The sequence below is a fragment of the Sabethes cyaneus genome, chromosome 3, assembly GCF_943734655.1.
Source record: "Sabethes cyaneus chromosome 3, idSabCyanKW18_F2, whole genome shotgun sequence".
Classification (NCBI taxonomy): domain Eukaryota; kingdom Metazoa; phylum Arthropoda; class Insecta; order Diptera; family Culicidae; genus Sabethes; species Sabethes cyaneus.
This window is the reverse complement of record NC_071355.1, coordinates 253,515,899-253,529,492: the sequence shown is the minus strand read 5'-3', so window position 1 is coordinate 253,529,492 and position 13,594 is coordinate 253,515,899. Positions and strand designations below refer to the sequence as shown.

Genomic DNA, 13,594 nt, shown 5'->3' with positions numbered 1-13,594 from the left:
ATGACGTCATAAATATTTTCCGTAAAGATTTCTCTTGTGAGTAGTGTTTGTTTTCCTGCTTCAAAACTCGTCCCTACTTATAATGTTTGTCCTGTGTGCCTACTGTGCGGTATGTGGAAAATACCAGCGAATAAGATATGCGCCAATAAAGGGGTGCAAACTGTATATGCGCGGTTACCGGTTAACAGCAACTCCGACACGACAATCCGTGGATCACAGCATGCGCTGCTAACTCTACGGATCAAAGCATGCTCGGAAATTCCTTCACAGAATCTACCTTTTTCCCAACCACCACCAACCACCAACGAGGTAAGACGTGAATTGATAGACTCCCTGCGTTACCTGGAAGAGCTACACATCTACTATTTGGTTATTCGATATCTATTTGGGTGTGTATAACGGCATTCTCACGAAATTCCTCCTGGAATCTTATAACCACTAACCCGTTGGATGGTTTACTGGAACTGTGAGGATAGAGTGGTTTCTTCACAGCAGAGAACCACCAGCGATTGCTGCCCTGCCGGTGACGTTATAGAATGCAACGATGGAGACGGGTGGTTTTTCAGTTAGCAGACGAAGGATACGGGTGGCGAGGCTGTTTTCGCATGATCGGGACCTACGGAAGGCTTCGTATTTGTCGCGTGAATCGGGGGCGGATCGTACTGGCGTTGGGAATTCTTTTTCTGGGTAGGCCAACTCACGAATTCACAGTGTCAGAAGGTGGTGCTCGTTAGACCGACTTTCCAGCAGGCTTCGCTTTCGGGTTTCTGCTCAGTAGATGCTCATTTGACTACAGTGCCTCAGCAAAACAAAATTAGAATTATTATCTAGAATATTCGATGATAATAAAAACGACCATTGGTTTTGTTATAGATATGATACTGGCTTTTGGTCACGGGTTTCGTGCGAAAATATTTATATTTCGTTTAATGTCGACGTTTCGACCAATCTGAGGCCTCAAAAATAATCTCTATTTATTATAACTTGCGTAGTTAAGCATATTGCGTAGCTTAAAAAAGAGCAGCTCTCAGACTGCTTGAAGGAACAATATGTACAATATTTTATGAAAAAATGTCGATCAAACTATTCTTACTGGCAAAATAATTTCGATGTACGCCAGTACGATTTTTCATTTCTACGCTTTCGAAGCAAACTGACTGAATCATCAATTTTTATTACAGTGTCCACATAACCCATCCAGCGCATCGCAGGTCCCCCATCTGTCAAACAGCGCCGCAGAGTGCCTTCAGATGAGGTTGATTTTCGCAACGCGACCATCCACGGTAGTTGTCACGGCGCAAAACCGCACACACTGACGGCCCCACATTGGCACGAACACTAGCGCATGCACGCAACTAAACCGTCCCCCTCTCTAACCATTCATTCATTCATGATTGCGTGTTTTTGTTGCCTTTGATGGGCTTGGAGCACTTTCTTCCAGCAGAGCAGCAGCGGCCAGGCGACTTGAGTTTCGGTGGTAGTATTTATTTCGCGTATACTCGCGACCCGGTCCGTTGTGTGCGTTTTGCCTTAGCTTATGACACTGGGTACTCTCTGTGTGCGCTGCTGCTGCTGATGACAGCGAAATTCTTTACCTTCACTCGTTCCCGATTTTGCACATAAAATGGCCATCCGTGAATATAAGCTCGAATCTCTAGTTTATGCTAGATGTGATCGGTTTAATTGTGTTTAAAAAGACAATAAAGTGTGTTGTGGATACGAATGTTATCGAATCGATTCGATTGGGATTAAGTTTCAGCAGAAAAACTTGATTTCAAATCCGTGTGTAGCAGCTACCGCTAGAGGAAAATCTTTATTTTTCCGGAGGAGGCAGCAATTGCGTGTAAAAGAAACGGGTAGAAAATCGAATACAGTTTGTCGGAGTTTGTATTTCTGATGCGACCAGAAACCGGGAGCGGTTCCGGCTAATCCATAATATTGTGTTGACTAATTACAGTTGCGAATAATGGTTTCAAGGTGTGCTTGCTTCTAGGCATTATCCATTCGCAACCGTGAGTCTACCAGTGCCGAACTGTCAAATTATCTTTCGAGGGTATACATTTTGTTCCAGCAAGTATGACGGAGGATAGTTCTATAATTTTGAGGTGAAAACTGGTTTGTTCCTGTTACAAGAAGTAGAACATTCTGCGTGAAGTAAAACCGAGCAAAAGAATAGCGATAGTGTTTGTTTTGATCACTGCCATTGTGTTAGTTTGTGGAAATTAGGGTTTGCCATCATTGAAATTGAAGAGTGATTTATGGTAGAAAAGAATCGAAAAACCACCATTTCGCTGCGAAGAGCAGATAAATCATGCAGTGTTTGGTTGGCCACCGCAAATCAGAGTGTGTGTGATTGTGTGAAAAATTGCGCAAGTGTTTTCATGGTCGTTTAGAAATACGAAACCAAAGACGCGTCGCTCAGGAAGAAGACAAGGATCTTTTAGTATCGAATTTTTCACTCCGGATGACGTATTTTATCCTGATTAACTGGCCAACAACCGAGACATAATGGCAGAAGCAAGGCAAAGTACGCCGCAGCAACATATCAGCCCACTGTCCGAGCGCTCGGGAAATCCGGAAGCGAAGCAGAAACGCTGCAGAAAGTTGACCAGTGGTACACACTTTCGGGCGGTTGCCATCGGACTGCTGATACTGGCGACAACAGCTGGATTCGGCGGAGGTAAGTTTTGCGGGACTGCTAGTTTCAGCTTGAAGTCTGGGAAAGTACATTGTTTTCGACTCCAAATAAAAATGTTTATTTGTAAAATTTAAAATACTTCTTTTTGTAAAGATACAATGTTTTCATGCATTTCGGGTTAATTCTATGAAGATAGTTGTCGCTATCAAAGCCCAGATGCTACAAGTATTTTTTCAATGGTAGTGGAAGCCACATAATGAAAGGTCAACGAGCCTTACTGGATGTATTTCGATTTTTTCTGCTAGCACGGTCATGATTCGGAGATTCGTCAGATGTAACATTTTTTTCGCATGTTAAATCAGCCAAAAGTTTCAGCTGTATGAAAGTTATTCACCTGCAAATTATTTATTTTAGAAATCAATAGCTTAGCATTGTTACGCTTCAACGGAATCATATGTATACCGACTTCATGCAATTAATTATATATGCTTTCAATACGTTTATTCGATCGATGTTCAACGCAACTTATCGAAAAGATTGATTTTAACATCATGAAGTTGTTAGACTTTTGCGCAACATGATTGTTCACATCATTAGTATACGTCGATTCGCATCCTGGTTAGACAAACAAACATGTGCATTATGGCCACAACTCAATCTACATGTTATGTTTGTAGCTCTCAAACAACAAGCGAACCAATATTGTGCGTATCTTGTATTTCCACAAAGGCTTTGTTGCTTCGTTGCATCTAATGCACGCAATGGCACAGTGACAGCTTAACCCTTTTGAGTCCAGTTTCATGCAAAAAATAGAGAGAAAAGTGCTTTAATAATGGAAAAGGATTCTTGTTTCCCTGGAAGCAGATCTGATTATTTAACAGTTACGCTTCGGTACCATTAGGATGATTCGACATCGCCTGGCCATTAGGAATGATGAGAATGCGAGGGTTAACAACAGCAAGAAGAATGGAAATTGGAAAAATGGTCGGACTTGTATGCGGAATAATGAACAATGGAAATGAAAAGAGTTGAAATGGATACCACAACCGGTGTGCATTGAGGAAAGAAAATGAAATGCTGATTGGTTATGTTTTCTTTATTTGTAGTTGTCTATTAAAATAATTTAATATATGACTGCGGGTTTGTGACTGTGTGCTTGCGAGTTTGCACGTAGGCCAAACTACTGTAGTTTTGGGTTTTGATTGTATGGCCTTGAAGGACTTAGTGCTTTCATAGGTATTACAAATTATGTTGCTTGTGGTTTACAAGTATTTCTAAACATATGCAAAATATTTAAAGATGCTTGAAGGCATCCTTTGGAGGTTAAATTTTCGAAAAGATGCGCGGCTACACCGCCTACGGAATAATTGAACCGAGCATTGGTTTGCAATATAGAAATCATAATGCTGCTGTGGAACGAAATGAAAAAGAGTCATTCGAGAAGCTAGCAAACCGAACGCCATCGGATGGGTTTATCGATTTTGTTTATTATGATTCATACACCGCCGGTCAGAGTGATGGCGGTGGTGGCATACCGAAACCCGCACAACATTGTTGTAGGGCCACACAGCAAACGCGCCAACAAACGAACGGATGCGCGAGCTGACAGACGGATAATCAACGCGGTCTTTCGCGTAAATGTGTTTTTTTGTTCTCCTGTTCGTTGTTTTGTTATTGTTGTTTACTAACAAGTTTTACATTTAGTTGGAGGAGGCGTATACTAATGTATAAGTCAGAGTAACGCAAAAAAAAAGTTCCTTTCTGTTTGCTGTAGTTCTGCGGACTATGCAGTGTCTGGCAAAGCGGAAAAAGATTGTAGTTACGTGGTACGCAGCACGCAGTGCAGAAGCTGATAGCAGCCGAAACATGAGCTACGCAAGTTGAAGTTCACTTCGCCATCTTTATAACGGCAATGGGTTGAGTCGATTGTCAATAACGGGGTTCTGGAAATACTTTTTTTACTCAATGCTCTCATCTATAATCAGCATTTTACCAATGATGCTGGTATTATGTATTAAAAATAGTATGAGCTTTTAATAGTTTATAGGACAGAAAATGGTTACTTTGAAAAAGATCACAAAGATCAAACAACGTGTGAATTCTGTATTGCGTACAATATTTCGTTGATGTGTTACTTTTATGTTGGTTGATTTTCAGTAAAAATTCAAACATTCTCTGTATTATACAATATATTAGAAAAATTGTTGGTTACACGTATTCAAGATTTCTTGCACATAACAAGATTTCCTGGAATAGTTACGCTACTAGGATTAGGTACATGAGCAATAAACGATTACTTTTGTTACTAATATCATGTATAAACATGCTATGCATGTTATATATCTTTTACTATTAAATAGAGCACGCAGCACGCGACGGGTGTAATCTCTTAACTCCCCATAACCGTCGATCCCACAGATCTTAAGCACTATTAGCAAACACTAAAATCTAATCTTTAAAAACAAATTAAAGTTGTATCTTAAGCAGAAAATAAGCAGTAACTATTGTAATACGAACTCTGTCAAAAACAAAAAGGACAAAATTCTTGAAATAATAATTTAAAGAAGTGATCATATAAATCGACATACCTTTGTTCTCTTCCTGTAAGCTCCTTAAAAGTAACATAATTTCATTGCGGCTGGTATTATATGTAGAAACTGGATCTTGTTATCCCTTAGATTTTACTATTTTTAATTTGAATATGTCCATTTTGGTGTGCGAGTGAGCGGAGGGCTAAAAAATCGATTGATGGGCATTAACTAAATCCGATTATTTTTTGCGCCATGCTGCAAAAAATAATCATAGTTATTTATACTAATTGTGTCATTCAATCACTCCAATAATGTAATCTAGCAGTTACTACTGATCACCTTATTCCTCGTCGATGCGCAAAATACGCGTCTAAGCTATCGCCACCGTTCACAAAAGAATCTGGTGTACCTCAAGGCAGTAACTTGTGACCAGTTTTGTTTATTTTATTCTTTCTTCAACACATTTGTGTCCAAAATGATAATGATAATTTCACGTGCAACCCGCTAACTGGGATTAATTTTCCAAAAATGGAACCATACTTCAACGATCCACATTGTTCCAGTCTATTGCGTATTAGTTCTTCCACTTCTCGAAAACGCTTGTCCAATTCAATTGGGACCGCGCACCGGCACCAGAAGTATTTTTCCGAATGGTTGATTCGCTGATTAAATCTAAGCGGTTGGTGAAAATAAGTAGATTACAGATTGTTAGAGTATGTTTATTTAGACTTATGAAATGGATTGTAAAATAAATAAAACAAATACAAAGGTAAGGAGGGGCAAAAGTACGATGGGGATAAAAGTGCGATTCAATGATTCCGAGTAAATTGACTACAATGGCATGGATGGGTAACTACTTTGACAGCTTGAATCTATCGTAATCATTTGTTGTTTACGAAGCATAGTTGCTGAGTTATGGGTAAATGTTAGTTCAGAACGGTTTTGATGTAATATTTCGTTATACAGCAAATACGATATCAACAGGAGGATATTACTTGTTGAAAAATTGTGTCAGCGTTTTAAGTCACTCAGATATCTCTCTTGAAATTACGGTGAGAAGAAGCTACAAAATATATTTCACTTTTTCGTAATTTGGGTCAAACCCCGTCAAGCGTCTAACGGGGCAAAAGTGCGATTCACGGGTGGGGCAAAACTGCGATTCATGAACCGAGAATCTAACTTGTTTTACTGATGGGACGACGACACTACTACACTACTACAGTTTTAGGTACTATATTACAGATATCTGAAATGAAAAATCTGCCGAAAACTGTGTGCTCTACAGAAGCTGGTCGAAGGAAAACAGTGTCTATTCGCTGGTGAAACAAAAAAAGGTTTGGTAAAGTTTCGATCGGATGGAGGCTGCAGAACGCCAGCAGAAAAAAGGAAAGGTGAAAGTTTAGAATATTCCTTATGAAAACACATCACACGGTGTTCAAAATACTGTTATTAAAACATAAATTAGGCCATTTAAACCGAAAATGCCAGTTGGTTTGTATTGCCATCCTACACCTCTGAGCCAATTTAAAAAAAAATCGATCGACGAATTTTTGAGTTACGCCCTTTTGAGATTTTAAAGGGCAGATTTCTCATATAAAGTAAATAAAAATCTTCAATGACACTTCCAAAATGAACGTAAATCACAGCCGGTATTGCTTTTTTATGCAACATATACCAATTGCCGACCATTTTGAGAGTTTTACGTTGTATTGGGACTAACCGGAAATGTTCCGGATTAAGTTATCGCTGTGGGAAATAGCCAGTATCGATCATAAGCCAGTATCGATACTTATCATGCGACACCTCAAATTACGCCAGAATTTAAAAACTAGATCACTGACAGTCAGATGAACTACCTAGCGCCACGTTGGTTATATATGGACAAGCTCCGGGGACTTCTGGGAACACCCAGACCAGTGGCCAGTTTTGTCCATGAACAAAAAGTTATCATACGGGACCTTAAATCACACTAGTTATTGATAACTAGATCAAAGCCAAAGCCAAATTTGCTATCTGGGCTCAGGTTTGGTCATATCTGGACATGGGACTAAGAAATGACTTCCCAGGGATTCCCGGGATCTCTCAAATATGTCCAGATATGACCAAATCTAACCCTAGATAGCAGATTTGGCTTCCATTGATCTAGTTATTGAATTCTAGTGTCATTTAAGGTGTCGCAGGATAGGTTTTTGTTCATGGACGAACCTGGCCACTTGTCTGAGTGTTTCCGGAAGTCCCCGGAACTTGTCCGTATATAAGCGACGTGGTGCATTCTTTTAGTTATCAATAGAATAGCAACCTATTGATGTATTGATGGTGCTATAATCAATACAAAAGCTATTGCAATGCTTACTTTAACAATATTACGGATAATAATTAATTCTACAAATGCCCCACACATCACCTTTTTCAGATTCTGCTTGGTTTAGGGACAGTAATCAAAAGAGCAAAATGGAAGCGAAAAGAGGGTGCCAAACCTGACCGTGCCCGAATGCCCAAAACATACATCATGCATGATTTTCATTTGAAAATTCCGCCATTCTGCGGTGGTATCTAAAAAAAAGAAATAAAAAATTTGAGCTACTGAAATAAAAAATTTGAGTAGCGGAGATATAAAACTTCTCAATAATGAGGAGTTTCAGTAATTGGAATTAAACAATTTTCCTTAAAGCGCGTAAGGCACTATATCTCTGCATATTAGCTTTGGTAAGAGGAAATGCTTATCAACTTAGGAATTCTTTGGCTCGTTTCTTTGTGCCTTATTTTTATTTTCAGATATAATAAATTCATGTTTGTCGCGCGGTTTTCGAGCCACCGTAAATCTCGCATGTGCATATTAACAAAATAGTATTTTTCGATATAGGGCATGTTGCTGCTTCGTCGTAATTGCTTATTCCCGTCCTATCCAACACAAGTTATTAAAAATATCAGCATTTTTATGACACACAATGTAAAACTAGTTATTTCCTAATATTTTAGTTTGTTGTCTATCATACGCGATCAATCAAAGTGAGCTGAGATCTATTTAAATGCTTTTTATCATTAAAGAAGTTCTACCAGCCAAATTTCCTACGTTTTTTTCGTGCGACGAAGAAGAAAAAGTCGACTAGGGTAGATGCTCCAGTAATGGAGGCATTATGTCGGGGGGTAGTGTGTAAAGACAATTTAAACGCTCAATTTATCAGTTTTCAATTGAACTACATGATAATATGGTGCACCATAGTGTTGGCTTTAAATACATACCAAAATTATACCATTCTGCTGGTTAATACATCTAAAATATTACTTTTCCTGACATTAGTATGTGCTCCTAAAGTAGTGGTAATGTTCCTATAATAGTGGAAAATTTGCCTATAATAGTGGAATGTTGTTTACCGCCTTAGCAACGCTTGCAATGAGCATGGCAGCATGTGGATAACAACGTAGGCTTGTTAAAATGCTATGGATTGTTACGAATTTCTTAAGCAATTGCACTCTATTGGACTGCTGAAAAGAAATTTGTATTTTTTGCACCAGCATCTTGAATTTTAACTGTGTATCTTAGATAAAACTGTTAACAAATAAATATTTAACAATAGAAAACTGAAATTATCTCGAAATCCGCCAAAATTATGATATATTTCGAATTTCCACCACTACTGGTACTACCACAACTACTGGAGCATCTACCCTAATCGTTTTAATCTCCGTCATTCATAAATGAAAATAACTCACGCAAGGCATTGTCGTTATTCTACAACCAGGAAAACTTGCCTGACCTGCAGAAATTTTGCAGAATAACATTTGTCATGCCGTCCTGCACAAATACATGCGCGTTAGTTTCGTAAACATTCTTGTGATTTTTAGTTCGGACGATGAAAAATTTTGATGTACGAATTTTAAAACGGTACAACGAATTTAAGAAATGGAGTCAGTTGCGTAATTTCAATAATATGCTTTAATAATCGCTTTTCGGTGATTTCAAAGTTCATGGACCGGAAAGTAAGTATGTTTTACTCAAATCAGCACAAGAACTTGTGATGTATTTATTAAATCCATTCAACAAATGATGAAAATTAGAATGGCTTTACTTACTACGACGGGAATTAGAAATAAACCCTAAATTAACAAATCATGGCTGTTACCATGACCATTACCATTATATTAAATTGATGAAAAAAGGTAAATTTTTGATTTCAGTTTTTGTAATTACTGGCTTTACCTCCTGGTTATTTTCATATAACCCTAACCGGTGCTTACATACTGAGTGTCGTTTCGTATAGCAATTTAGAATCGTTTGCTTTTGTGCCTCGCTCGTTGGTTTTTTCGATATTCTCTGAAGATCATTTGAATTCACTTGGGCACACTTAACAACGAAGTGTTTATAAACCGGGGTTTATAATGAAGTGCTATAAACGAGGTTATAACGCATCATCGTGCGCATAATTTCCATTGATTTCATTGACAGCTTTTGTGTAGCTCCCTGATGAAGTAGTCAGGGTTTCTAAGTATGTTTTATAATCGAAGGATGCCAAAAGGTATTACGTTTGTCTCAGGACAGCTTTTGCGCATAGCAACAACTGTCTGTCGGTATCCAAAAACTGCTCGCGCGCGTTTTCGAACGAATCGAATAGGTCGATAGCACATAATCTTCGGTGTCGGTAAACTGGTTTCTCATGGTTTTTTCTAATATCGATATTTCGCGATAGCCACGTACCTAAACACGTCCTTAAATCGTACGCCTGCTCGAATGACAGTAATCGCATCGCCTGCCTCGGTGGATCCAGATCAACTCATTTCCAGTCCACTATCAACAAATCCTTCCTGTGCCACTTGTGGATGATGCAGAGGTTTCATCGGTCTCTAGTAGCAACAAGTGTCGTGCTAGCCAGGGATGGTTCGATCACTTTGACTCAATTTTGATTCACTTGACAGTACCGTCTCAGCCGAGCTAAATTGGCCAAGGTGATATATGGGACATTTGTAAAGCTAGTTATTATCTACAATTTTACTGAATAAAGTTTTGCTGTATCTTTTGTATTTACGATGCTACAATGCTAGTACCTCTTTAGTAACTAAGTGAACGTTCATTTAGTCACTAATGAGTTACTACATTGTAGCGCCGTACCTGGATTTGATAATACCGTGGGTGTAAATCGCAATAGAATAAGGACATTCAATATTAAATTGCTCCAGACCACAACCCTCCATTGTACTGAATTCTGCATTACCAACGATGAAGTTTCTTGGTGGAGCAAATTTAAGAATGGTAATCAGGCCTCTTATCCAAGTGTGAATTATAACTTCGCATTTCTTGCAGGAGCGAAATCGGTATTGCTTATTAGCAAGGATTAGGGAAATGAGGGTAAAAATACCGATAGATAGGTACGGATAATAAGCATATCTCTTATGCAATAGCGATCAAGCTTGGAACAGTGAAGTGCGAGGTACAGAAAAACCTGAGACAAAACACTTAGATTGAAATGCTGTTCGCTTTATGCTCAATCATGTTCATCCCATTGACATCTCTACATCGAGCTACAGTAAATGGTAGTACTAGTAAACACAACACATGTCCAGGGTTCATAGTGATGCATTTCTTCACCGGTTTCAACTCACGGAATGCAAGAAAAATGGGAAAGTTTCAGATAATATCGACAAAGTCGTATCGGGTCTACTCGAGTACAAAAATAATCAAAACCAACCATGCATAGTTTCTGTGTGAGCAGGCTAAGATGTCCGCGTAAAATAGTCGGCATTGTAATGAGCGGATCATTTTTGATGAAAGTACTTCAAATTCGTGGCTGTTACCCTGGTAACTTTCTTCACTACGTAAACTGAAACAAATTTGTTTCATGGTTACGTGCTTACTCAAAAATGGTGTTACAAATATGTTAGTAAAGTAGGTCCGAGGTGAAGTAAATCTGTTGGTTGTGCTGGGTACGAGATAAAATGTTGTTCTACATCACAAACTATTACTGCTTCTTGGCGTTTTGTTACACCATGCTTCGTGATTGAAATTAACATTACCCATGGTTTTAAGTATATTAAAGTGATACAATCGTTTAATGATATTGTTTAATTCAAATGACGAAGTCATAAGGGAACAAATCCAGTTGCTTTTCCGGAGAGCTCTGATAAGTAACTTACTTACCTACTTATCCTGGTGCGATGTCCCTCAGGATTTGATCTGCATAATAATGATGTTCCGTCAACAAACTTAGTTCGTGGCTGTCCGGTTCAATTCCTCGACTGTCTACCTGTCTTACCATCGAGCACGCTGTGCACCTCTGTGTCTGATATTCATATAACCGGATTCAAGGCGAAAACCATTTTTGCGGGGTTGTTGTCCAGCATTCTTTGTCCCGCCTATTGCACCCTTCTACCCTTAGCAACTTTCTGGATACTGGGTTCGCCGAAAAGCTGCGTCAGCTCGTGGTTCATTCTTCTCCTGCTCTGATATGATAAGTAAAAGCACATTAAACAGAATTAAGACAATTTATATTGAAAAGATACTATAACGATATAACATTTTAGCGTCCCTCAGGAAAGTAATTTAGGACCACCATTTTTCAAAATTTACTTCTATGGCGTTTGTGTCGTTATCACACCGAGATGCAACTACTATATGCGGATGATCTGAAAATATTCCTTGTTGTACGATCTGTAGAAAACTGTAAACAACTACAAGACCCAACAACTACAACCTTACTACAAGCGTCAACAAATGTTCAGTGATCTCTTTCACTAGAAGGAAAATCCCAATCATGTGTCTATATAGGATCGAAGAATCTCTTCTGAAACGTGTCGCTAACGTTAAAGATCTGATAGTGGAAATGGATTCCAAGCTCATCTTTCGACTGCACCATTCCACGATGATTGTCTCAATAATTTACGTTTATAAATGTATACTGTGAATGAAGAGAAGATGACGGCGGTTTGAGAATGATGTCAATGTTGTTAACTCCAATCGGCTTTTCTCATAGATACACTTCAAAAAGACTCAGTCCGTTGAAGTTAAATAAAAAAAAAATAAATACCTAAAATAAAATTTGTGAAAGACAGTGTTTCAGCAGAATTCTAAACACTCTTGTTCATTTTATGAGCTAGGACGCAATGAAAACGTCAAATGTTTGATGTTCCGGTATAAAGTTTCTAGCATATATTATACATTGTCATAAATTCTAAGAGCAAAAATTCTGTTTTTCAGCCATACTAATTCTAGTGAATACAATTTGTTTTGTAAACTGCCAAAACTTCGCGGCATTCCCTTGCCCGAACAGGATAATTATATCAATTCCTTACGGTAGTAAAATTCCAACCTACCTTTACCACCACAAACACTGGCCGTAAACCGAAACGGTCCGATGATATGTATGCAACGCATGATACCGAAGCTGGTGGGCTCACTGCGGGAAGCAATCTACAAACTGGATTCGAAATTTGCCCACTCTACGGGCTCTATTTTCTTCATTTTATTTCATACATGCACCCTTTGCTTTCGAGTACCGGTCAGCCGGATCAGCCGACAACAACGATGGATGGATGCTTCGCCGAAAGCGATCGGCAATAAAAACCCGTTTCATTGTACAGCCCATTACCGTATTTTTACAACCAAAGAGACCCACAATAAGAGGTCAATGAATCTGGAATGAGTTTCCTTCCCGCTGCTGCTGTTATTGGGACAACGGCTGTGGCGCAGAACAGCCTGTGTAGTAAAACCCGGATCTCGTAACGATAGTTGCGTTTTCCATCGTATCGCTCCGTTGTACGGTTACTGTCAGTTACGGGTCCATTGAGTCTCACACTCCCCGCCACTGACGGTTGGACCTTGCTTGAGATAGAACGGAGAAAGAATCCTTTTGACCTGTCTCCTGGTGGCCTCTGGCACTGAGTGCACTGTCGTTTGTATACCGTATATTGCTGCGGATATGTGAAGAACCCCCTGTAGACAGACGGAAGAAACCCCTATCATTTAGAATATTACGATTATGACGACGACGACGACGACGACGGCGATGATGATGATGATGATGATGATGATGACGAGGATGACGATGCCAATGGGTTATACGATAATCCGTATACAAAGCGAACTTTTATTTCTCTCCCGGCGCGGATCGTTGGCTCCGATACTTTAGCGGAAGGGAATCGTTTTCCACCAGCCGGGAAAGCAACAGAAAAATGCCATAAACAAAGAACAGAAAGTTTAATCTTTATATCGTTATTTCTTCACACTCCACAAGAGCCATTCTCGTTCGACCAGCCATACTCGAGCAGAGAAACCCGTTTTGCATTCGGCTGTTTTTTTTTGTGAGAATGAAAAAAAAACCTCATCCCTCCGGTTCACATCCGGAAGGAGGAAAAACTGATTTTTCTCTTTGTGCAGTGGCTTGTCTTCGATTAGAGTATCCGGAAATTTCGTTTCAAGAAAATGCTTCCAGCA

General features: G+C 39.2%; 1 protein-coding gene across 1 annotated transcript in view; it reads left to right on the top strand.

The window, feature by feature from the left end:
* Positions 1–1,578: 1,578 nt before the first annotated feature.
* LOC128743706 (TGF-beta receptor type-1) overlaps positions 1,579–13,594 on the top strand; it is an 81,063-nt gene continuing 69,047 nt past the window's right edge. Inside the window, exon 1 of the mRNA XM_053840332.1 lies at positions 1,579–2,680. Within this exon, the coding sequence (XP_053696307.1) occupies positions 2,509–2,680 (172 nt within the window). The 5' untranslated portion in view covers positions 1,579–2,508. The remainder of the gene's footprint in view (positions 2,681–13,594) is intronic.